General features: G+C 54.7%; 6 protein-coding genes across 6 annotated transcripts; 2 read left to right on the forward strand and 4 right to left on the reverse strand.

Annotated features, from left to right (window-relative positions):
- Positions 1 to 21: 21 nt before the first annotated feature.
- On the reverse strand, positions 22 to 4287 carry CAOG_01986 (hypothetical protein). The gene is made up of 10 exons (XM_004364797.2): positions 3846 to 4287; positions 3065 to 3712; positions 2872 to 2951; positions 1882 to 2800; positions 1629 to 1801; positions 1267 to 1559; positions 1118 to 1198; positions 933 to 1043; positions 754 to 849; positions 22 to 659 (listed from the first exon to the last, which is right to left on the reverse strand). The coding sequence occupies exons 1-10, from the start codon at positions 4132 to 4134 to the stop codon at positions 143 to 145; spliced, it is 3207 nt and encodes a 1068-aa protein (XP_004364854.2). The 5' UTR covers positions 4135 to 4287; the 3' UTR covers positions 22 to 142.
- Positions 4288 to 4544: 257 nt separating this feature from the next.
- CAOG_08568 (hypothetical protein) lies at positions 4545 to 7080 on the forward strand (the record flags this gene model as incomplete). The annotated part of the gene is made up of 2 exons (XM_011271848.1): positions 4545 to 5981; positions 6010 to 7080. 2 exons carry the CDS (start codon positions 4545 to 4547, stop codon positions 7078 to 7080), a joined length of 2508 nt encoding a protein of 835 aa, XP_011270150.1.
- Positions 7081 to 7558: 478 nt separating this feature from the next.
- Positions 7559 to 8382, forward strand: CAOG_01987 (hypothetical protein). The gene has a single exon (XM_004364798.2). The coding sequence runs from the start codon at positions 7631 to 7633 to the stop codon at positions 8252 to 8254; it is 624 nt and encodes a 207-aa protein (XP_004364855.1). The 5' UTR covers positions 7559 to 7630; the 3' UTR covers positions 8255 to 8382.
- On the reverse strand, positions 8354 to 11233 carry CAOG_01988 (hypothetical protein). The gene is made up of 5 exons (XM_004364799.2): positions 11018 to 11233; positions 10360 to 10544; positions 9757 to 10279; positions 8946 to 9671; positions 8354 to 8845 (listed from the first exon to the last, which is right to left on the reverse strand). Exons 1-5 carry the CDS (start codon positions 11115 to 11117, stop codon positions 8655 to 8657), a joined length of 1725 nt encoding a protein of 574 aa, XP_004364856.2. The 5' UTR covers positions 11118 to 11233; the 3' UTR covers positions 8354 to 8654.
- A 333-nt stretch (positions 11234 to 11566) lies between these two features.
- Positions 11567 to 17123, reverse strand: CAOG_01989 (ATP dependent DNA ligase). Its single transcript, XM_004364800.2, has 8 exons — positions 16696 to 17123; positions 16542 to 16605; positions 16240 to 16438; positions 15742 to 16164; positions 15557 to 15665; positions 14085 to 15459; positions 13795 to 13949; positions 11567 to 13701 (listed from the first exon to the last, which is right to left on the reverse strand). Exons 1-8 carry the CDS (start codon positions 17075 to 17077, stop codon positions 11681 to 11683), a joined length of 4728 nt encoding a protein of 1575 aa, XP_004364857.2. The 5' UTR covers positions 17078 to 17123; the 3' UTR covers positions 11567 to 11680.
- Positions 17124 to 17160: 37 nt separating this feature from the next.
- CAOG_01990 (hypothetical protein) lies at positions 17161 to 21951 on the reverse strand. Its single transcript, XM_004364801.2, has 7 exons — positions 21621 to 21951; positions 21176 to 21343; positions 18175 to 20986; positions 17872 to 18071; positions 17708 to 17778; positions 17497 to 17621; positions 17161 to 17401 (listed from the first exon to the last, which is right to left on the reverse strand). Exons 1-7 carry the CDS (start codon positions 21909 to 21911, stop codon positions 17217 to 17219), a joined length of 3852 nt encoding a protein of 1283 aa, XP_004364858.1. The 5' UTR covers positions 21912 to 21951; the 3' UTR covers positions 17161 to 17216.
- Positions 21952 to 21976: the final 25 nt, after the last annotated feature.

Consider the following 21976-nt stretch of genomic DNA (forward strand, 5'->3'; position numbering starts at 1 on the left):
AATGAAGCTGGGAAATCAATATTCGGCGATTAGAGTTGAATTGATACAGTACAGAAGCGGAGCGCAATAAATACAAAAACGAAAATCTGACATGCGAAGGGAAAAAAAAAACAGACGTTCAGTTGACGCACCAAGTCAATGGCTACGCTGAAGCGTTAACAATTGCAGGAATAACCTCAGGGAACAGGGCGCTCACAAAGCAGAGCATGGTGGTGCGACGTGTGCCAAGGCTCAGTCCGATTGCCGCTGACAGACTCTCCTCATCGTCTCCTGCTGCTTCACTTGAAAACAAGCCTATCTGGACAGAGGCAGCAGTGGCCAGAATGCTGGCCCGTGACTCTTCGGGTTGTTCCTGAAAGTGGTGGTACAAGTTGCGCACGGCTCGAAGGACATCGACGAGCCCGTTCGACTTGTAATTGCGGTGCCGTTTCAAGTTGGCCAACACGGCAGGAGGGAATCGACTCATCCAATCGATCGTGGTCGATGCTGGTGGAGTGCTGCTGGGATTGGACGTGGACAGTTGACGGCAGATGGCTTCATTTGCACGAACGAGCTGCTCGTGCATTTGTGGGGAAGGCTCGCTGCACTCTTCCAGAAATTGCATGCGCTGCTCTTCCTTCCAGAAGAACGGGTGTTGCAGGGCTTGCAAAATTGTTGGTCTGCGGTCGGGGGTGGTTTGAGCATCTTGGTGAGCATGCAGCATGAAAACAAAAAGCCGTTCTCCAGTTTTGTTTGTTTGCTGGCAAACCTCACCTGTTCGACTGTGCTTGAGCGGTCATTGCGTCAATCAAATGACGAACTTCGTGCAGGTTGGTAGTGCCCAGGCATTTCTCAATGCGAGTCGGCCAGCTGTTTTCAAACCAAATATACAATCAAACAAAATTGAACGCCAAGTTAAGTTTCAAAGATTGCGTTATACGCGCAACAATTACCTGGAGGTGGCATGAAAGCATCGACCACGAGAAAGCAAAAAGAACACCAAAGCACCCATAGAGTACATGTCCGAAGCAGGGGACGGAAGGGCATCGCTTGGACTTTGCAGTCTACAAAGCGCCATTCGTCGAGTAAGTCGTTTCAATTCTTTTCGTAGTTCAAATGAGATCCCTTGAATACGTACTCTGGGGCTATAAATGAATGTAGTCCAGCATTTTCGGTCGTGCGACTGGTCGGAGTTGCATGGAACGCCGAGACTTTGACGCTGCCAAAACGAGAAGAGAATCAGCAAAAAATTTCGCGAGCAAAAAACAAAACTCTCCTCCAGCGTACCTGTTCGATCCGGTCAGAACGATAGAGTCGGGAGACAAGCTTCCGTGGATAATGTTCATTCCATGGAGGAATGAGACGGCCGAAGCGATTTGGCGCACAAACCTGAGAAGGAAGCAGGTCGCATCGGGTCTTGCTAGCAGCTGCCTTGACACGGTCATAACAGCCTCCGACTGCAGTAAAGGATCTTGCGCGTGGTAGCTTTCGTACGAAGGTACGGAAAGGAACAAGAGCCTCAGCGGAATGGCAAACAGCTCCATTGCGATGAACACATCACCGGTTTTCGCGTCGATTTCCTAAAGTCAAAACCCAAATAAGACGATAAGTCAAAGACGTCACTGAAGATTGTCTCAACCAGCACGTACTTGACCAAAGTAGGTGAGAATGTTGGCGTGAATGGTAGTTTCCGAAACTCGCAAAAACAAATCCACTTCGGATTGTGCAAATTGGGCCAAATCCGCCTCAAAACGCCGAATGGCGACGCGTCGCTGCTCGTACCGTCCAACGAATGTTTTGGACTTTGGCTGGCTGCACCAATCTGGAAGAGCATCAATCGTTAGTGTGAGCGGCAAACCCTTTTGTACCTTCGCAACGACGTAAATTTGCAGTCAGCCTTACCCATGAGTTTTGTTTCGTCAAAAGAAACTTTGCCAAACACATGCTCTGCACCCGCTACTGAACTTTCAAGAACGGGGTTGTCGGTCATTTCCATCTTGTCGTCGTCCTCATCTTCAGAAGCTCCAGCAGCGTCGTGCTCCTTCTGCTCCTCCACAGAATCAGCAGTAGTCGTCAACGACGTGACCACCACTGCAGCAGGCTCTAACGCGAGCCGCGCCAGCGAGTCAGCGGCCGAATTCACGAGCAATCTTTTCGATTTGCGCGACTGCACGCGAATGGCATACTGGCGCCGAGCTTGTGGCTCCATCTCGACGAGTGCCACGATGCACTCGAAATGGCCCTGGCGCTCGGCTCGATCACGCGGTGTCGCACCAGTACGATCCTTGGCATCCAGTAGCGCTCCGCGACTCAGCAACGCTTGTACGCAAAAAGCATGTCCCATCTCTGCTGCGATATGGAGCGGGGTGGAGCGAAGTTCATCTCGACCGCGTACATCCAGCAGCTTGTACACTTTCGTAACGGCCTGCAAGCAATCTGCATAACCACTGTAGCAACAGACATGCAGAGGCAAGAAGCCTGCCGCATTGAACGTGGCCAGGGGACACGGCAGACTTGGATCATTGGCATGTTGCTCTCGCGTCTTGGTGTCGTTGAGAAGAGTATTTACGGCGGTGTGGTGCCCATACATGCAGGCCAAATGAAGAGGCGTGTTCCCACTCGCGTCAACGAGCGAGCTGTTGCAGTCGTATTCCAACAGCGCTTGCACAGCGGCCACGCGCCCAAGTCTGGCGGCAATGTGCAATGGTGTCTGACCAGAGCACGTAGTGGCGTTCACATCAGCCTCACGACGAAGCAGCGCGGGAATGCATGCCGATGCCGCAACGGGCGAAGCGGACGCAGCGGCATAATGCAAGGCGGTCTGCATGTGCGGAAAACCAGTGAGGATTGTACCACAGCAAATAATCACAAACAAAAATAGCAGACGTGTACCTGCTCAATTGTGCCATCTTTCTGATTCACATCGACACCATGCTCGATGAGCAGTTCCAAGACATCAATGCTGCCGAGCGCTATGGAAACAGAGCAGAAAAAAATAGCGCGTCAGCATCTTTGGGGGAAGTTGTTGGCTGTTGGGCACAACACTGAACTGAACGAATCAGCAAAAAAAACGAAGAAAACTTGCCAGCAGCGACATGGAGCGGAGAGGTCCCGTCCCGCGAAAGCAGCTCCTGGGACGAAAGCGCCGGATGCACCAAAAGTAACCGTGCAATGGCATGACTGTTAAACCGAGCGGCAAAGTGCAACGCCGTGTAATCCCGACTATTCCGCAGATTTGGGTTGCAATGTGGGTGCTGCAATAGTAGTCGAGCCACTTCGACGTGACCTTCCTGAACTGCGAGGAGCAAGGGCGAAAACCGCCGCTGTGTGTCACCCCGCGACGTGGATGCACCAGCAGCAAGCAGCAACAGGACGCTTTCTACACGACCTTGTCCAGCCGCCAGCGCGAGAGGACACAGTGCCGGCGAACTCGGACGGAGCGAGGCGTCTTCCGCCTGGCGCAGCGCCGCGACGACCGCGCGTTTGGTCCTGGACGCAGAGCCCGAATCGGACATTGAGTCATGACGCGTGTTACTACCACTAGACTTGACCCCTTCTGACGGCACATGGTTGAGAATTGCGCTCAGAATTGGCGGGAATGGAACGGCCGAGTGAATGGCCGTCAACGTCGAAGCGGCCAGATTTCCATCCGCCAAAGAGCTCGATATTGGACTTGCAGATGTTGATTTCAGTATTGCTTGTGCGTCGCAGTATGGGACTGCTCCGTTTGCTCCTGAAGGTGCGTACCAATTTTGAGCAACACAGAGTGAGTGATTCTACTGTGCAGCCCATCCCTTTCCACCACCGCCGCCGCCGCCGCCACGAGCAAGAATGAAGCTAGCAGCATGCTTGTTGGGTTTTGTTACCGAGGCCGAGGAGCAGCCGAGTCGCGTCGAGCTGGTTTGCGCTCGCCGCAGCAATCAGCAGCGTGTCGAGCACTGCCTGCGTGATGGCTGCCTCGCGCGATGTCTGCGGCTGCGGCTGCGACTGTGACTGTGACTGTGACTGCGATGACTGTGCAGTCGTGCCATCGCCACTGCGGTGCTGAGCAATCACGCGCGGGAGTGTCGTGCTCAGATGCGCTGAGAGTGCTGCCAAGTCACCCCGCTGCACGAGCGTCGCGAGCAGACCAACGAGCGTCTCGAGCGGGAGCATCCCCCAGCAACGGTACAACACAAGAAGCACAGAGCGACCAGACTGAACTGGCTGAATGGAGTGATGATAAAGAATGAAAACAGGGAACTGAGGACTGAGTAGAATGACAGAGAGGTCTGAGACAACTGAGCGTCGGGAACAAGGATGAGCAATGGCAGCAATTGCAGCACTGTGTTTCATTGAGCATGAACTAGTTGTTGTAGCATGGCAATGGACGGTCGCAAGACACAGTTCAATGGTGAATGAGCTATCTGAAGGATTAGAGAGGGCCTCCCTAAAAAGACTCAGTCCAAAAACCATTGCGCCCCCACCCTAAAAAGACTCAAACCCGATTATCTCGGCTTGTATTCCTCCCACCCCGCCGCCGTCTTCGAATATCAATGAACACTCATTCCAGCTACAAGGAAGACATGGTCAGACGGGCGCAGGAGCAACTTGAGGTCGGCCTCGCCCAGATTGCGACCGCGTCTCCCTTCCGCCAGAGGCTCCTGACGAAGGCCACCGCCCTCAAACTATACTATTTTGACCCGTTCCTATCCACTACGGATGTCGGCGGAGCTCCGGGAGCCTCCGCCGAGCGAATCTGGACGACCCGCCAAATCGCCCATGCGCTGGGTCGATCGCAGTCCATGATCGCCCGCTGCATCAAGGCCCACGCCAACCTCGCTCCTGACATTCCTGGAATGACCTTAGATGAGTTGGCTGACGTTCTGCGCGAGGATCCCATCCAGGGACAAGGCTACGTGTTCACCGTCCCCGAGGAGCAAGAGCTCGTCGAGTTTGTCAAGCGGTGCTGCTTAGGAGCTGTCTCTCTGAGCAAAACGGAATTCACTCGATATGTGCTTGCAGCCTCGAAGGTGCCGAGGCCGGACGGCGTGGAAAGACGTCAATTTGAGCACGACAAAGTTTCCGACAAGTGGGTCAATGATTTTGTCGCCCGTCACAGCTCACAGATTGGCTGGCGCAGTAGCAGCGTGTTGGAAACACTTCGAGTGGCTGCTTTGAGTGAAAAGAAGCTCGGCAGTTTGTTCGCGCTACTGGCGGAGTACAGCAATCTTTACCCGACTCTTTTCGCTACGCCGGCCAATATTTTCAACATGGACGAGTCGGATTGCTCTGTGGGTCGTAAAAAGAAGCGTGCCCTGGCTGCTGTTGGTGTCAAGCGTGTCAGTCGGCGATCTGGCCGAACCATTACGATGGGACCGCATGTTACTGGTCTGTTTACTGTTTGTGCTGATGGCACCGCTCCTGTTGCGCCCCACTTCATTGTCGCGCATCCACGGCCCACTCTACCTCACAGGTGCACCGAGGGCCTGGACGAGGAGTTGATTCACCAGTCCGAGTCCGGCTTCATCAACGAGGAAATCTTCGACAAGTGGTTTCGAGATTTCGTCGAGGTCGTCAAGGAGCGAGCTACCACCACCCCCGTTCTATTGGTGATGGATGGCAGCTCGTGTCACAAGTTCACTGTCGGGTTGATTGACCTCGCGGTGAGCAACAACATCCTGGTTGCGATCCTTCCATCGCACACGTCGACTCACTTGCAGCCGCTCGACGTCACCGTCTTTGCCTGGTACAAGAACTTGCTCGAGACTCACGTGCAGTCGATTTTGGATGAAGACTCGCCACTCATCGACGTGAACATCAAGCTTCACGGGGCCATTCGGGCGTGGAACGAAATTGACGACCGATCCAACTTGATCCGATCTGGGTTTCGCCAAACTGGTATCTATCCGCTGGACACGGAAAAGCACAAGACCCTAGCGTTGCCTTCCGTCGCTGACGTTGCCGTGTCTACGACCCCCCTCGCTGCACATTCCCGAGCCACCCCCGACCCCGGATGCTCGGTATTCGGCGTTGTACCGTGTCCGTCAGATTGCCGATGCCGCCCTGGTAACCATTGGTTGCACTCCGAGAGCTCTACAGCAAAAGAGGGTGCACGATGCAGCGGTAGCTGATTTGCGTCGAAATCTCGAGGTCGAACTTTCGGTGCAAGAAGTCCTTCGGGCCCCACCCAGGCCCCTGCGGTCCAGGAGCATTGGCAACAGCTCCATGCGCGTTTCTATGAACTCGACCGCTCGATCCCCGCTTACGCCGGAGAATAGGGATGCCCAGCTTAAGCGGCAGGAGTTGCAAGAGAAGAGGAAGCAGCTCGAACCTCTGAAAGAAGAGTACAATCGGCAACGGCCCATCTTCCTCCGCACGCTAAAAGACCTTGACTCACGCATCTTGACACTTGCGGAGACAATTCTTGCTCTGGAGACTCAGCTGGCTGCTCTGGGAGAAGAGGTCGAGCAGGACATCGAATCGGCAACTGCCGCGGAGACCCGAAACAAGCTAGCTGCTGCTCGCCTGCAGCATACCAAGCTCGTACGTGACCGCGCGACATTTTTCAAGAACCGTCTCAAGCGACCCACTCTTCTAAGTCTTGAGCCAGCGGCGACCGCTTCCACACCTCTCGTTCCTCGGCGCGTCAGCAGGCCTAGGCCCATTCTCGCTTCGCAATCGATGGCGAACGACACTGTCGACTTGGATCAATCAGCCAGCGAGGAGGAAAGCGAGTCTGACGACGATGACGACGAGAATCAAGCGTCGTCCGAAATGGCTTCCGCTGCCATCGGCCACAACGACAACCAGGAGGACCCCAGCGATGTCCAGCGTCAACCTCAAGCCGCCCGCAAGCGTCGCCAGGAAGATGACGATGAAAACGTCGCGCCCGTCTTCACCACGGTCACATCAGACTCGAGCGATGTTGTTCAAGTCGATTATCAGCTGAGCTCCACCGAACTCCAAGAAATCCGACGCTATCGCATGCCAACGCGTAGTACTACGAAGCAAGATGGACATAATGTCAAATTGGCGCGTGTAGACCTCCAACCTGCGTCGTCAAGGCCGGCGCTCAGCGACCTGACAAACCTTTCTCGAAGCAACACGCTACCACTGTAATTTTCCGTGTTTTGTGTTCAATTCTATGTGCATCCCATGTCATTCAATGTAGTTATGTGTTTTTTCCGGTCAAAAAGGGTGAAATCATGTCTAGGCAGGGGAAGATTGGACCATGCCCGTCCGGCGCGGGCGGTCTGGCACCTGCCGGGTTCTGTGGTCACATACAGTAACCGTCGCACCAACTGCAATACATAGATACCAGTTGGTATTACATGTCCCAGTTGAAGATGGGCCGACAGATCCTCGACACGGGCGACACGGGACTGGCAAAGTCAGTTTCTCCCTAAAAAGACTCAGCCCTAATGCACGCCCAGCCAAATCGAAGCGAAAATTTTCCCCTCCGATTCGCACCAAAATTACCAAATCAACTATATAATTTATGCTCTTTCCAATGATATAGGTGGCAGGGCGAGGAAATGAACAGGGGGGACTGAGTCTTTTTAGGGAGGCCCTCTCTATTCAGCAGTCCAATGCAAATGCTCTGGGGCTCAGTCACCAAATTCTCAAACCCGTTTTACCAGACCTTTTTTTCCATATTGTCGTATTCATCATGAGCACGGATCCAAGTCGTGGAAGCACTGACGCGGAGGAGCGCGAAATCATGCCAGGCGTCTTCATGACGGACTTTCGACGCCCGACCGCCAACAGTAGCAACAATAGCAATAATAGCAGCAATGCAGCGTCTTCTGATGCTGGGCTGCATGGTGATGAGACGGAGACGGAGGAGCTCGATCGCATTGTGGCTGCGATGGCTGACGCGGGCGAGCTCGCGACCGAGGTCGAGCTGGACCGCCTGCGCAACTCAATCACGCATCTGGTGCGGTCGAACAAGGAGCTGCACGAGTTTGATCCGGACGGACGGGACGCAGAGCTCGTCGAGGCGATCGTCGAGAACGTTGCCGTCATTGCAAAGCAGCAGCGACTGATCGCAGCGCTCGAAGACATGCTGCTGCAGCGGTTTGGACGCAAACCCAGGTCACGGCGGCACCAGGAGAGCCACTACAGGGACGCGGCGCTGGCAGAGGCACTGCAGGCTGATGGAGGAGCGCGCGAAGCTGCTGAGAATGCCGCGACCTTGACACCGTCATCGTCAGCTTCGGCTTCAGCGACGACGACAGCCACAGGGACCGAGCAGGCTCAACAGGTAGCGCAGGATCAAGGTGCCTGGTTGTAGCGGATGCGGCAGTCCGCGATCCGAGTCCGTTGTCCGTTGCTCAGAGAACTCTGTTCTGCTCAGAAGCTCGCCTTCCTTATTTGTACTTGTAAACCACACCATTGAACAAAATTCGCTATTCACCACGTAGAGCCGCGCAATGCAGTACTGTACATTGTGGATCATGGAGTCAAACCGACCGCTGAGCAGTGTGTAGTCAAATGTTGACGTACAGAGAGTGACAAACAACAAACAGCAAAGTGATGATACACGGAACGGAACGAAGGAGCAACACACAAAACAACAGGAGTAATACAGAAAACGGGCGTCTGAGCGCGGGGGTAAGATGGAAGCAGAACATGACAGAAAATACAGCATCACAATCGTCAAATTGGACAATTGGACAAAGGAAAAATCACAATCACGCGTTCGAGGCGCGGGTGATGGGAGTGTCGTAAACACCCCCAAACTCGATTGCGGCGTAATTCACATCGGGCTTGCCGCTTGCCTTGGAGTCGCGCGGACCGCGTGATGTGGCGGTCGCATACGTCGTCTCATTGCTTGAAGGGCGACTCGATTTGACGGTCGTCACGTCCGAGTATTGAGTCGAGTCTGAGATGGTCAACAGGGAAGAATCAAGAGAAAACACAATGAGTCACAAACGACAACGGCGCAAAGTGCATCAAAACACACACGCAGTTCCAAAACGCACCGTCATTATCCGTGCGCAGCAAATCGTGCCGCGATGAACCGACAGCCGCATAAACGCCGTCGCTGTTGCCCAATGCATTCATCGTCATGTCGGTGCTGTTGCCGTGACGAGTTTCGCGACCGCCCCGCTTGAACAGCCACGACATGCGCGTGGTTGGCTCAATCTCGGGAGCAGTGGACACCCTTGGTTTGTACCGGGGGCTGGACTGTCCTCGACGCCGACACACCAAGACAATCACCAGCAGGAGGACAAGCCCGCCGGCCACACCGCCAGCCACAGCGGCAACCGGGAAGCTGGAGCCGCCGCTACCGCCCAGAGGAGCTCCCGCCGACTGGTGCGACGGGGTAGACGACGATACGACTGGAGCGGAGGAGGGCGGAGGCGAATGGGTGGATGCCGCCGGTGTACGGCTCGAGGGAATGGATGAGTGGACAGAAGATGTCTGGACAGTTGAGCTCAATGCTGCAGACGACGAGAGGTCGGCGGATGAAGAGATTTCGGATGGCACCAACGTGCTGGAAATGGCAGGTTCGTTCGTGGTAGACGCAAGCGGAGCAACCGGCGTCGACGAATCAGCAGCGGTAGACGCCTCTCCGGTCGAGGACGGTGTTGCACTTGACGGCGTTGATGTAGGAGTCATGCTTGATCTTGTCGATGAAGGAGTCGCGCTTGACCTTGTTGATGAAGGAGTCGCGCTTGACGGAGTCGCGCTTGACGATGTGCTGACTGAAAGATGACGATACAAAAACGAGAGTCGAGGTCAGAAAGCAAAAAACGAAGTGCACTCGTGGGTTGGACGAGCAATACTCACAAAAGTTGGCAGTGTACATGATGAGAAAGCCATAGTCGACGTTGGTGTCGTCTGAAGTGAACTCGGCGCTAAACTTGTTGCCAACGATCGTGAAATCGAACGGAACAGGCAGCGATCCGTTGAAAGACCCAACAAGTTGATTGGCCGAGTTGAAGAACTTGAGAACATCGTAGCGGGGTTCGGTCGCGAAGCTGTAGAAGGTGAGCGTGTATGAAACAGCGGATGCAACTTGCACATTAAAATTGCAATCCGCATTAATGTCATAGATAGAATTGCCATCGCGAATGAATCCTTGAGTCGCAGTCAACGTGGAAGAAGAGCTGCAATCGGCCAGACGGGAAGCCGTGTTTGTCGGAAGGACCATGACGGAGAAGGCATACCAATAGTTGGTGAATTGAGTAGAATTGAAATAGTAGAAGGTGTTCTGGTTCGTAAGGGTTGCCAAATTGATCGTCTTGTATGTTCCGAAGCGAATATCCGAGCCAAACACGTTAAGCCACATGGAAATATCAACGCTGATATCCTGACAAATTACACAGCGTGACCAAAGGCCAGTGAGCTTGAGGAATCCCCTAACTGTGGGACGACGAATGCGCTACTTACATTCGGCAATGTTACAAGGTAGTCGTCTGACCATTGAGGTGTCAAGGTGCCGAAAACTGTGCGTGCTTGGTAGGATCCGCCGTCTGATCGTTCCAAATACATGTAGCTGTCGGTCGTCGTTGAGGAAACTCGATCAGGATCGAACGTTCCGCGGTCAAAGAAGAAGAGGTACTTTAGATTCACGCCTGCACAAAAGTCAAAGCGAATCAGCGAGGTTAGTGATTCCAGCGAGCTCATGGAGGCATTTCGCAAAAGTGAGAAATCACAAAGTGACATTTGCGTCAAATGTTCAAAAGTGGGAATGAATTGGCGGGTTTTCTGAGATTTTCAGCCACTTTGTCATTCATTCCGGCGAACAGCACTGGATGTTCTCAGTTTAGGGGTTATGGTTGAGTTTATGGATGGAGGGTCGTAATGGAGAGACAATGTTGTCGGCGACAGAGAGAGAGAGAGAGAGAGAGAGAGATTGAGCGGGGCATGGGGCGCGACAATCAGTGAAGCGGAGGGACGGACGAAGCGGCCATGCAAGCAGCGCGAGAAGGAGGAGCGGATTGGTGCTGTTGTGGTTTTGAGGGTGGGTTTGAGGCTGAAGGAGAGAGGGAGCGAGAGCGAGAGAGAGACAGCGAGTCATGGCGAGCCACTCAGCATTGAGACCCACCGTGAACTGGAGCGGAGAGTGACACAAGTGTAAGGACGGCCAGCAGCAGCATCAGCAGAGGAGCCGGCGTGGCGACAGTCCACCCACGCTGAGGCAGCATTCGTGTGATTATGATGGATGCAAGGAAAAAAAACCCAGCAAAACCAGCGAACGTCAAAAGCAAGCAACAGTGAAAGAACGAAGGAGAGGAAAAAAAAGAAAAAGAAAAAAAAAAAAGGAATGAAAATAATGAAAAGCCACTCAAAAATCAAAAAAAAAAAAATAATAATAATAATAATAAAAAAAAATAAAAATAAAAAAAAAAAAGAGAGAGAGTGGCATGTGGCACTTTGTCGGGGGTTTCCATCTTTAGCAACGTGCGACAAAATGCTGAGATGGAGGAGCGAGGAGCACAATGCAATGGAGAAAGAGAGAGAGAGAGAGAGAGAGAGAGAACATTGCATTCAATCAACAGAGCAGATAGACATCGGGATCGAAGGCGAATGCGAGGAACGCGAAGAAAAACACAACCCGCTCACCTCGCTCATAACACGTATGCGCGTGCCAGGTGTCAACTCGAGTGTCTTCTTTATTGCAGCCAGATGCAATCAAACTTGGAGCGTACAACGAACAAGCCCATACATGTTCTGACTTTCTATCTCAACCACACACTCTTGTTACTTTCTACCGCCGAAAGCGTCGAAACATGTCAGCAAGCTCACTTGGAGTCGTGGCGTCTTCGGTCGACTTGTCCGTCCGCACCCTCAAAAACCGTGGAAAGCGGAGCGAAATACCGCGATCAGGCTGCTCCTCAATCAGGCCGGCAGCGGCAGTGTACACTGGACTCAGTGTCAGATCGGCGCCTCGGATTTCCCAGACCTGACACGGCTCAAACCACACATCCGGCTGTAGCTGCGGGCTCACGACATAGTACGGCTTGGCTTTTGGGATGATTCGCGGACCGAGAGCGGTGGATGGCCCCGCCGTGCTTTCCTTCCCCTCGGCTGCGTCGCCTTCCTCTGGTTTGTGGGATGGGGTTTGGGTGTAGAATGCCAGTTGCTGCTTGTAAAACTCGTCCGAAAAGCCCGACATGCACTTGCACACGCTAATGTACTGCTCCGTCTCCGGGTCGTATGCTGCCAGAAGGAACGGGGAAAACCAGCCAGCCTTGCGTCCGTTTCCCCAGAAGGCGCCGATTGGGACGAGATCGAGCGACTCGACCATTCCTTCGACGTAATCGCGCTTGACCTTCAGCCAATTCGAACACCGCTTCGAAGGCTCGTACGTTGACTGACGCAAAGCCTCGAGTCTGTGCTGCTGTGACGCTGCGCGAGCAGGATTGCGTTCCCGCAGGCGATGATTCGGGACGCTAGTCTGGTCCGAGACAGGCTCTTCGGCATCGCCCGTGCGACCCTTCCTGCCCGCATTCTCTGATTCTTCTTCATGGTCGTCGTCGTCGTCGTCGTCGTCGTCACTTTGCGCAGCGGCATCACCCGCGTCGGACGTGGTCACACCAATGTGGGCAACCGTGTCGGCATCGTCAGCCGTAAATGTTCCGCGAGCACCGAGCGGCTTGATCATCAGACCCTCGCAGGTCGCGTTGATCGCGTCATGGAGAAAGGCCATCAGCTGGTCCCGGGTATCCTCGCTAAAGCTCATTCCAGCCGCCTCGTCAGGCAGAGACCGTGTCACCGTTGCTGGGGTTGCAAGGGCTGGCTGCAGGTTGGGGCCAAACAGCATTTGAGGGACAAACTGGAAAAAGCCGGGTCGCTCTGCAAATGTGGTGCGGAGCAGCATGTTTCGGTGACGAAACGGCGCTCGGAGCAGCGACTGGCCGTTCAGAAACATCAAGTCAAACGCAAAGATGCACACTTCAACCTCCAGTTCGTTTGTGGTGACGTCTCGACGAGCTCGGGTCGACAGGGTCTGGAACGGGAGTACCTTGCCGGTGCTACGCTGAAAGGCAACAATCTCAGCGTCCAGAATAAACGACTCAATCCGGCTCGAGTCGCCGGGCAATCCCTCCGCGACCGATGCAGAAAGCATGCCGATCAATAGTTCGACAACATCCGGAAACCTCCCAGTCATGTCCTCGAGATGTCGGCTAAACAGTCTGACTCGCGGGGGGCCGTTGGAGGGCTGACGAGGATGCCACACATGGGCCTGCACGCGCTGGCCATCATACTTGAAATCTGCAGCAAAGTCGCGCCCATCCAGCTCCGCAATGACATTGGCCAAGTCTTTGCAAATCTTGCCAAGCATGGGCTTGAGCGGGATGCCTGGTTGCAAGCGACACGTTTGTGCCACAAGAGCCACTCCACCCTTGAGCAGGGCTCGGAGAATAATCTCCCAGTTGGGCGCCTGGTTGTAGCATTGCTTGAGGACGGCTGCTGCGGCGGCAAGCCGGTCTTTGTCGGAGCGATCTGCCGTCGGTTGCAAGCTCGAGACGAGTCCATGGAGGCCTTCAAGCCGCAATCCCGGAGCGGATGTGCGTGCCAGCGACTCCAGCACAGTCTGGATGGGAACCTCGAGTGGCGAGGTGCGTGTTTCACTGGCATGTGCGAGCGCAACCAGAACCGTGTTGTTCACTGCGCCAATGCGCAGGTGCTGCAGAAAGATCCGCACCAAGTAACGCATTTCTTCCTCGCGCGTGCACACCAGAAGGCGCTTGATCAGGTTTTTCTTTTGCAGCAGCGACCCGTGTCCTAACAGAATCGCAAGAATGTCAAACACCAACGATCAATTTCGGAATCCACCAAGCAAAACTCCAACGTTGCCAAACGCATCCCAAGACTTGCCTTTGATCTCTGCGATTTGCCGCATGGTGCGAAACACGGTCGACACGGTCAGGGGCTTTGGCGCAACCAGAACTCGCATCGAGGCCCGGGCCTTCTGAGCGATATCTCCCAGATCCCCGAGTGTCTCGTATTCATGCTTGATTTGCTTGAGTGACCTGAGGGAAATCCAACAATCCATTGGTTTGAGTGTTGGCACAGAGGTTGCTTGGAGGGAGGCTCGGCTCATCTTGCATACGACACAACAACAACAAAGGTATTGTGACAACAAATGCAGGAGGGGAAAAACTTACATTCCAGTCACCTCAGACACTGCACTGACCATCGTGTGGCCGCCAATCGACATTTCATCGCCCGGTTCGTAGGAAGGGGATGTGCGATTGGTCGTCAAATACACGGCAGGCAACAGGTCTTGCGGCGCAGCATCAATGATTGAACGAAACATGTCAGTGAGGAGCGCGGTAATCGTGAGGCGCCCTGTGTTGGCCTCGACAGACGAGTACGTTCGAGCCAGCGTCAGGAATGGGGTTTGGGCACCGACTTCCAATGAAGCGCGTTGTGATACAGGGACAGCGGCCGTTGCCGAGATGAGCGTCTGGCTGCTCGATGACTCGTTGGGGCGAGCAGGCAGTTTTTCGTCGTCGAGCATGTCCAAGCGCACTGGCCTGGTGTCGAGCGAACGAGATGGAGAGGAGGCAGATGAGGACGAATGCGCATGTGCAGAGCGTGTCAAGGTTGATTGAGCAAGGAAAGCTGCGGCAATTCCGACCTGGCGCGCTTTCATCGGCGACGACTTGTCAGTCTCGGGGGACGCAGATGCAGATGCAGCAGACGACGACGACAAAGCGATACCCGAGCGACTAGATTCGTCGAAATACTGATTGACTGCTCGTTGAACATTGCCACTCGTAAGAATCAGCAGTCGCTGAAGGCGCGCGCGCGATGTGCCTGGAGGTAACATGGCCGCGAGCTGCGATAAGGATGCCTCTCTCGCATCATCTGCTGAATCATGGTTGTTCAAAGCAGCGGCTGTTCGAGGGATGTGGAGGTTTACAGAACTGCCGCTTGCAGTATTTCCACTTGCAGTTATCGCACTTGTTGTAGGGCGGAATTGGGCCGAGTCGGACGGTGGTCGAGATGTACTGTTCAAGCACGAATCCAAGTGCTCATTGATCTCGGAGCTGGCCATTGTGGTTGAGCAGATTGGACAAGAAACCTTCGACTTGTCATCTGGCTGAATCGCAATACCGGGTTCATCAGATGAGTTCTCGTCCGAATCATCATCAATGGACAAAACAGTGGTCGCATCGTCATGCTGGACGCTCCTTTTCCTAGCACCGACGGAATCAGCTGCGGCGACGCTTCCATTGCCAAACAGGGCGAGAAAGTCCGCACGACGGCTTTTGACGTCCACCAAATCAGCAAAGTAGCCATTCAGTTTTTCCGCCTTCGAAGCTGGCGCATCACGGCCCACGACTGTTGGCACAATCCGCTTGGGATGGAGAAAGGACACAAATTGTCGCAGTTCCGTAAAACTGCTGTGCTCGCTGTAAGGAATGGAATACACCTGGATGTTGTCACGCTGCTCGAGCGAGTACTTGACACCTTTTGCCGACGTCGTGGCGTACTTGAATGTGTATGTCCAACCCGTAGGTAGGAAGGCGACCACTAGCGACCGAGGTGAGAACGAAAAAAAAAAAGTCACTGAGAACCGCAAAACAAACCAACCAACCGGCCAACACCAAACTTAAATAAGGCCGCTTACGTCGATCGAATCGCGGCGCATAGTGAGCAAGCATCTTTGTGAGCAAGCTGTGATTGGCATTGAATCGCCAGCCTCCAGGTGCCATCTCGCCGAGGAAACCCCAAGGAACCTTGGTCAAACAAGCTGTCAGAATCGAGCAGCAAACCGACAGACTGCAAAAACCCGAAAAGCAAAATATTGCTTACAACATGAACGGGCGAGTCGCGCCAATCAAGCGAAAACATGCTCATGTCAATGCCTTCTTGCAGCGCGAGAACGGCGTGTTTGCGCTCGTCGACGACGATTTTACAACCACAGCGTCGCGAAACTTCCACATAGAGCCGCTCTTTACCAATGACGTAGGATGCGATGAGAAACAGCGTTTTCACCCGGGAAAAGTCGCCATCGGATGCGAGGCGTTGGCTTTCATGCGCTGCAGCGTCGTCATCATCAACGCTCAGCTTGACTCGTTTCGGCGCAGGCGGGAGAGCGGCATTGTCTCCTGCCGGTTGCAGCTCAGACCTCATCATGTTGAAAACAGTCTCTGCAACAAAGTCGATCGGCGCGTCTTGCGCCGGCAGTGTGTATTTTGGGTTGCAGTAGGTTGTGTCGAGGAAGAGTGTCTCAATCTGTCCAATGGGAGCACCAAAAAGTCAAGAACGAGCAGGCTGCTGCTTGGATCCAAAACGGGATGCGTGACCAACCTGATTCTGGGCCTGGATAAGCGCGGGATAGTCATTCATGCGGGGATGGTAGCGAAAATCACCAGTATGCAGATACACCAGTCCGTTGGAAACCTTGAAGAGCATCATGGCGGCTCCGGGGCAATGGTTGGCATCCATCAGCGTCACTTGCACATTGTCAATCGTGACAGGTGTGTTGAACTCGAGCGGTCGGATCATTCTGAGATAGCCGGAAAAAAAAACATTGTGGCTCAGATTTGGCTCAGATTTGGCGAGTCGCACCACCACATCAACAAAAGGCACATGAACCACGAACATCTCACCTTTCGTCAACCTCCAGCACCTTGATGACAAGTCGGGCTGTAGTCGGTGAGCAGAAAACGGGACCTGAAATTTTGTGGCAGAACGCCGAAATTCTCAGAATTGGTTCTTATTGTTGTTGACCCCCAATAAATCACCATCATCATTTGTCTTTACCTGCACGCCACGTCTTGGTGAGTCCCGCGTAGTGATCGGCGTGAAAGTGCGACAGGAAGAAGAGCGGTCCGCTGTGAGAGTGCGGCTCCATTGCAGCAATTCCGTCGTCTAGCTCGATGCCGTCCACTTCGATACCAGTCATGCTACTGCTAGTGCTGCTACTCGGTGATTCTGACGCCGTGGCGAGCGCAGCCGGTGGCATTGACTGAGCGTTGTCACTCTTCGTGCTCGCCGTCCGCGTCATCGCGACTCGCGGTGCTGTTGCTGCCGCTGTTCCTGCGCTGCTCCCGCTCGCAGAGGATGCACTGATCGACTTGTTGTACTCTCGGAACGCATCGACGAGAAACCGCGTGCCTGGGATGCAATGGTGGGGCGGCACCATGTCGCGTGGAATCGAACGTAAAGTTGCGCGCAACTTGGTCCCCAAAAAACTCAGACTGAGGTACATATTTCAAAAAATCCAATGTTCAATTCAATCAATATTTGGAAAAACAAAATCAACAAACAGGCCTCCCCGCGTTTCACGAAAGCGACGCCGGCAAAAGTGCGTTCAGCATTGGATCGACAAAGCAGAGCGTCTTCCACTGGCTGGTGCGAACACGAGCCACCACGGACTTGCACAGGGGATCGACGGCACTCTCGTTGCCAATCTCGAATCGGAGCAAGAGATGGAATCGAGGCGGGAGGAAGATCATGAAGCAAAGGTCTGCAACAACAATGAAAACAAACAAACAAACAACCGAGGTCAGTGCGATTGCTCAAAGCTGTGTCTGTGTGTAGTGAGCAGGTGGAAACACTAACCGCTGGGATGGTCGGCCAAGGTGGGGACGGCAAAGCGGCCAAGTTGCCTATCGAGTGCCTGCCGCAAGTGCTCTTCAGAAACGTCGAGCACCTTGACGGTTTCAAAGCCCTCTTCGGAGACGGTCCTATGCGAAAAGAGACGGAAAGTGAGCGCTCAAAAGGCAACCAAAAGAAGCATTCACAACAATGACGCGTAATTTTCGAGCCTTACTTGAGCAGAATCTGGTCCCACAACACGTGGAAGAGCGTCTGTAGAGCTGTTTCGCACACGGACAACGGCGCCTGAAAACACAAGCCAGAGCGAAAATTAGAACAAAGAACAACGAGAGAGCAAACAAAGACAAGACCACAACCCAAAATGCAACATCTCCTCACATTCTGAACGACGGGTGGAAGCCGCACGGGACAGAGCAAATCTGAAAAGGTAATTTCGAGGTCATTCAAGGGCCCGGTGAATGTCTGTCCTGCCTCGGTGCTGAACGTGGCCTGCACGGAAATGGACGCGGGCAACGGATGGACAATGTCGAAATACGCCAAAGTTGTCGCCACGTAAGGGAAGCGTTCGGATGCTGGCGCTGGATTTTCGGGAAAACACAAATAAATATGAGTTTGAAAAAAAGGGGGAAACTACAAGTCAAGCAACGCCCAAGCCCAAATCTCTCTCTCTTCTCAACTTACGGCGAACACGCGTCGGGCGCCGACTCAGATAAGGGACGTGACACTCTTGAGTGGCAATAATGTGCCGAGGGGTCATGAACGCAAGAGACACACCGAAAAGATCGTCGGGAATGGTGACGGCGCGCGGTAACGAGCGATCTTCGACGACAGAGAGCGAGAGCGGGATGGCCACGCGAGCATCAAAGTCAGGCGAGTCTTGATAGGCACAGTATGCCTGCCACAGTTGCTCGGGGCTTTTGGCGACATCCCAGTTCTCGGGATGCGGGGCATTGTTGGCGTCCGCGTTCTCGTGCGCTGTTGCTGCTGAAAATTGGTCAACGCTGGACGGCTTGAGCAGCTTGTGCTCATGGGGCATTTTGTGCATTGTAATCAGCTGGACATCCAGGCGCTCGGTGGCCTTGGCGCGCGGGAAGGACGAGGGCGCCGCAATGCGAGCGGCAACCATGGCCGACAGCGAGAGCTCCCCGCCGCCACCGGCAATTTGCTCAAAGGCAGAAGATGCCTTGGACTGCTGGCCCGCAGAGGCAACCGCCGCTGCCCCTGCCTCGCCTGTGCTGAGAATGCGGGCAAGTCGTTCGCCGTTGACGCGATCGAGAAGCAACCGATAAAAGCGAGCGCGGTCGCGAATGTCAGCATCCACATGGCCATGTGCGAGCAAATCTAGCACCAAGCCGAGCGAGCGACGAACGTGCGGCGAATCAGAATGGTGCTGGAGAATGGGCCGGCATGCCAGCAGAATCGTGTTGCCAATCGCCCAGTAAAAGTTCTCTGGTTCGCCAATCAACGCCGACGAGGACATGATTTGGGACGATGCCGAGATAATGCTGGAAGCTGCAGACAATGCAAAAGTACCTTCAGTAGGGGCAGAGCCAAAGATGTTGACGCCTGGGGAGGTCGTCCAGATGGCGTTGGTCGTTCGAATGCCCAGAGGACTAACGCCGCCAAGCGCAGCCTCTTCTGGCGAGAGAGACACGTCATAAATGTCTGGTGGAATGCCCAGTGCGCCGTGCTGGCTGACGGGAATATGTGGTGCGATACCGGCCTTGAGCAATGCTGCAATGCGGTCGAGTAGCGGGGCTGGTGGCAAGGTCGGCTCTCGTGCAATCTTGCCGACCAGGTAAAGATGCCGATCAAAGTGCCGCATCCACGACTTTGTGTCCATGGCTGCGAGGCGCGCGTGCAACGAGTCGAGGACGAGCGGGGGAAGTGGGTCGCGAGGCAATCGTCGCTGCACGCGGCGGACGAGATCCATCACGTGCCAAGCGAGATGTGGCGCCCGGCGGATGAGTTCCACAAGCGACGAGTGCAGAGCGCTCGAGAAGGACTTTGGGAAGCGCATGTACATGCGGAAGAGCACCCGGAAGAGGTCGGTGACTTTGCGCGAGTGAACCTGCTCGCGCTCGATGGCGTGAAAGCAGGAAACAATGTCGGTGAGAGCGTCGTTGGTCGGACGGAGATGGCCGCGACGAATCCACGCACCCGGATCCACCATGCCAATCGGGAGGGCGCCCTCGATGATGGCAATCAAACGCGCAGTGGTCAACCGCGCAGACTCGTCAAAGACGGTCGGGTGGAGCAAGGCGTATCGCTTGTACAGGGCGCGCGCAGACGTCAACACGGACGAGTTGGTGTAGGCCTGTTGTTGTTGGTCTGGTGGGCCGCCGTCCTCCTGGCCAGCGTCGATCGATGCGACCGAGCCGAGATCGAGAATGGGGAAGGCCGTCATCCAGCGCGCCGCAAGAAGTCTTACCTCGAGCGGAATGCACGGATCGTTGACCAGCAGGCAGAGACGCTCGAGCATAATCTCGTCGTCCGACTCTTCAAACATGTCCGAGCCAAACCGCAGGCGCAAGAGCATGACGGAATGGATGAGGACTGGACTGTGCGTGGCGACGAGCCGGAAGAAGTGCGGCTTGAAAACGCGCGGCGTCAATCCCGCATAGGCAATGCACTCGGACAAATCCAGCACCAAGGCGGCGAGGCACCAGGGCGTGAGCACGTACGAGTTGTCCACCACAAACGCCAGCGCGCGCTTCAAATCGAGGCGAAGTGTGTCTGGGATGTCTTCTTGGTCGAAAGCAGGCATGGCTTGGGGGAGGGTGAGTATGGCCGGGTTGAAGGAAGGGATGCGTTGTGGGAGGGCCGAAGCCGCGTTCAAAGGGGACGACAGCGCGTCCGACGACGACGCAGCGCCAAGTCCTTGTTGTGAAAAGCGCGTGGTTGATGCCATCGTGGACTGCGGTTGGCGGAGCGCCTGCAGCTGTTGTTGGGATTGGAACGAAAGGTTGGTAAAGAGGACTGGAACGGGCACGCGACTGCACCGCGTGGGCCGATCAAAGGTGGCAAAATCGTCCACGATACTCAGCAACGATGGGTAGGATGGGAGTGCTGTGCCTGGTCGCTGCTGCCTCAGAGGTTGGCCAAACGCAGAGACGCCGCTGCTGAGAGCCGCAGCACTGCCTCCTGCGCCACCAGCATTGGCTGCGCTGTTGGAGCCAGAGCTCGCTACAACAACTGCACGCGCGGCGTGTCGTAGGGTGGTTGCAAAGAGCGTCAGGGCGTGCTGACAGACGTGCGTCACCTCGTCCTGGCAAATGGCGAGCAGATGGCCCAACCGGGACCAGAGGCAGCCGGGGAAGGCCAGCTCGATTTCTTTCAGGCACTCGAACGTGGCAGCGCGCAGAACGCGGTCCACCGAGCTGTTGACGCACGCTGCGACGCGAAGCAACAGGGAGACGAAGGCTGTGAAGACGGTTGGCTGCGTCTCGTACATGTTGAACTCGAGCAGCATGACTGTGAGTGTGACGATGATCTGGGAGAGGGAGACGGGGAGGGGGAGAAAGAGAGAGGGGGGAGGGAGGGAATGAAGTCAGTTTCGAGCAAAAAAGCAAACCAGGTCAAGCAAAACCAACCCAAATCCAACCCAACCAAATCCAACCAAACACCAAACCAACCCAAACCAAAACCAAACACATCAACCAAAACCAAGCATGAGACGCACCTGGCCTCGAACAAAGAAGGACAGATCGGAGGTCTGCAGAAACATGGACTGCAGGGAAGCGAATGCGTGCTCGAGCCTTGCAAACTCGCCAAAGAGCAGTTGGCAGTTTTCCTGCATCAGCGCGAGCAGTCGGATCTTGATTGCCTCGTCGCGTTCCGAGTACAAGATCTGCAGTGACAAGTTCAATCGAAGCCAAATTCAATGCCAAGTGAGATTTTTCAATGCAACGAGTTCAGAATGACCAGGGGGTTGGTTTTTCTTCTTTTTTGTCAGAATTCGAGTGTATGTTTTGTACTCCAATTGAGATTGTCATTCCGTATGTATGACGATGGAGTGAGTAGAGTGGAGTGAGGAGAAGAGCGCCTGATCGTAACGTCAGGCCGTCTTCCCCCCTCCCCCCGCCTCCTGTCGCCCCCCAATGACACAAAGGCTGTTCTGGGCTGACCTGGAGCAGCAGATGGCAGAACTCGTCCGTGTCGATGCCGCGGGTGGCCATGAAGATGGACGGCGAGTGGTTGAATGCGAGCAGATCGCTCTGCCACTGCGCCTCGTCAAACACCGAGGACGATGCGGATGCGGATGAGGATGACTGCGGCTGCACTGATGATGATCCAGAGCCAGAGCCATAGCCAGAGCCAGAGCCTGAGCCAGAGCCTGAGCCTGAGCCTGAGGATGGGTGGCCAGGGGCAGTCCGATACTGCTGCTGCTGACCAGAAGCACTACTGCGCCCGTCCATTTGGTACGTCTATCTGTAATGGATGGATGTTGAATGGGGGACTGATCTCAAAGAATTAGAGTAGG

Source organism: Capsaspora owczarzaki, assembly GCF_000151315.2.
Source record: "Capsaspora owczarzaki ATCC 30864 unplaced genomic scaffold supercont2.2, whole genome shotgun sequence".
NCBI classification, from domain to species: domain Eukaryota; class Filasterea; order Ministeriida; family Capsasporidae; genus Capsaspora; species Capsaspora owczarzaki.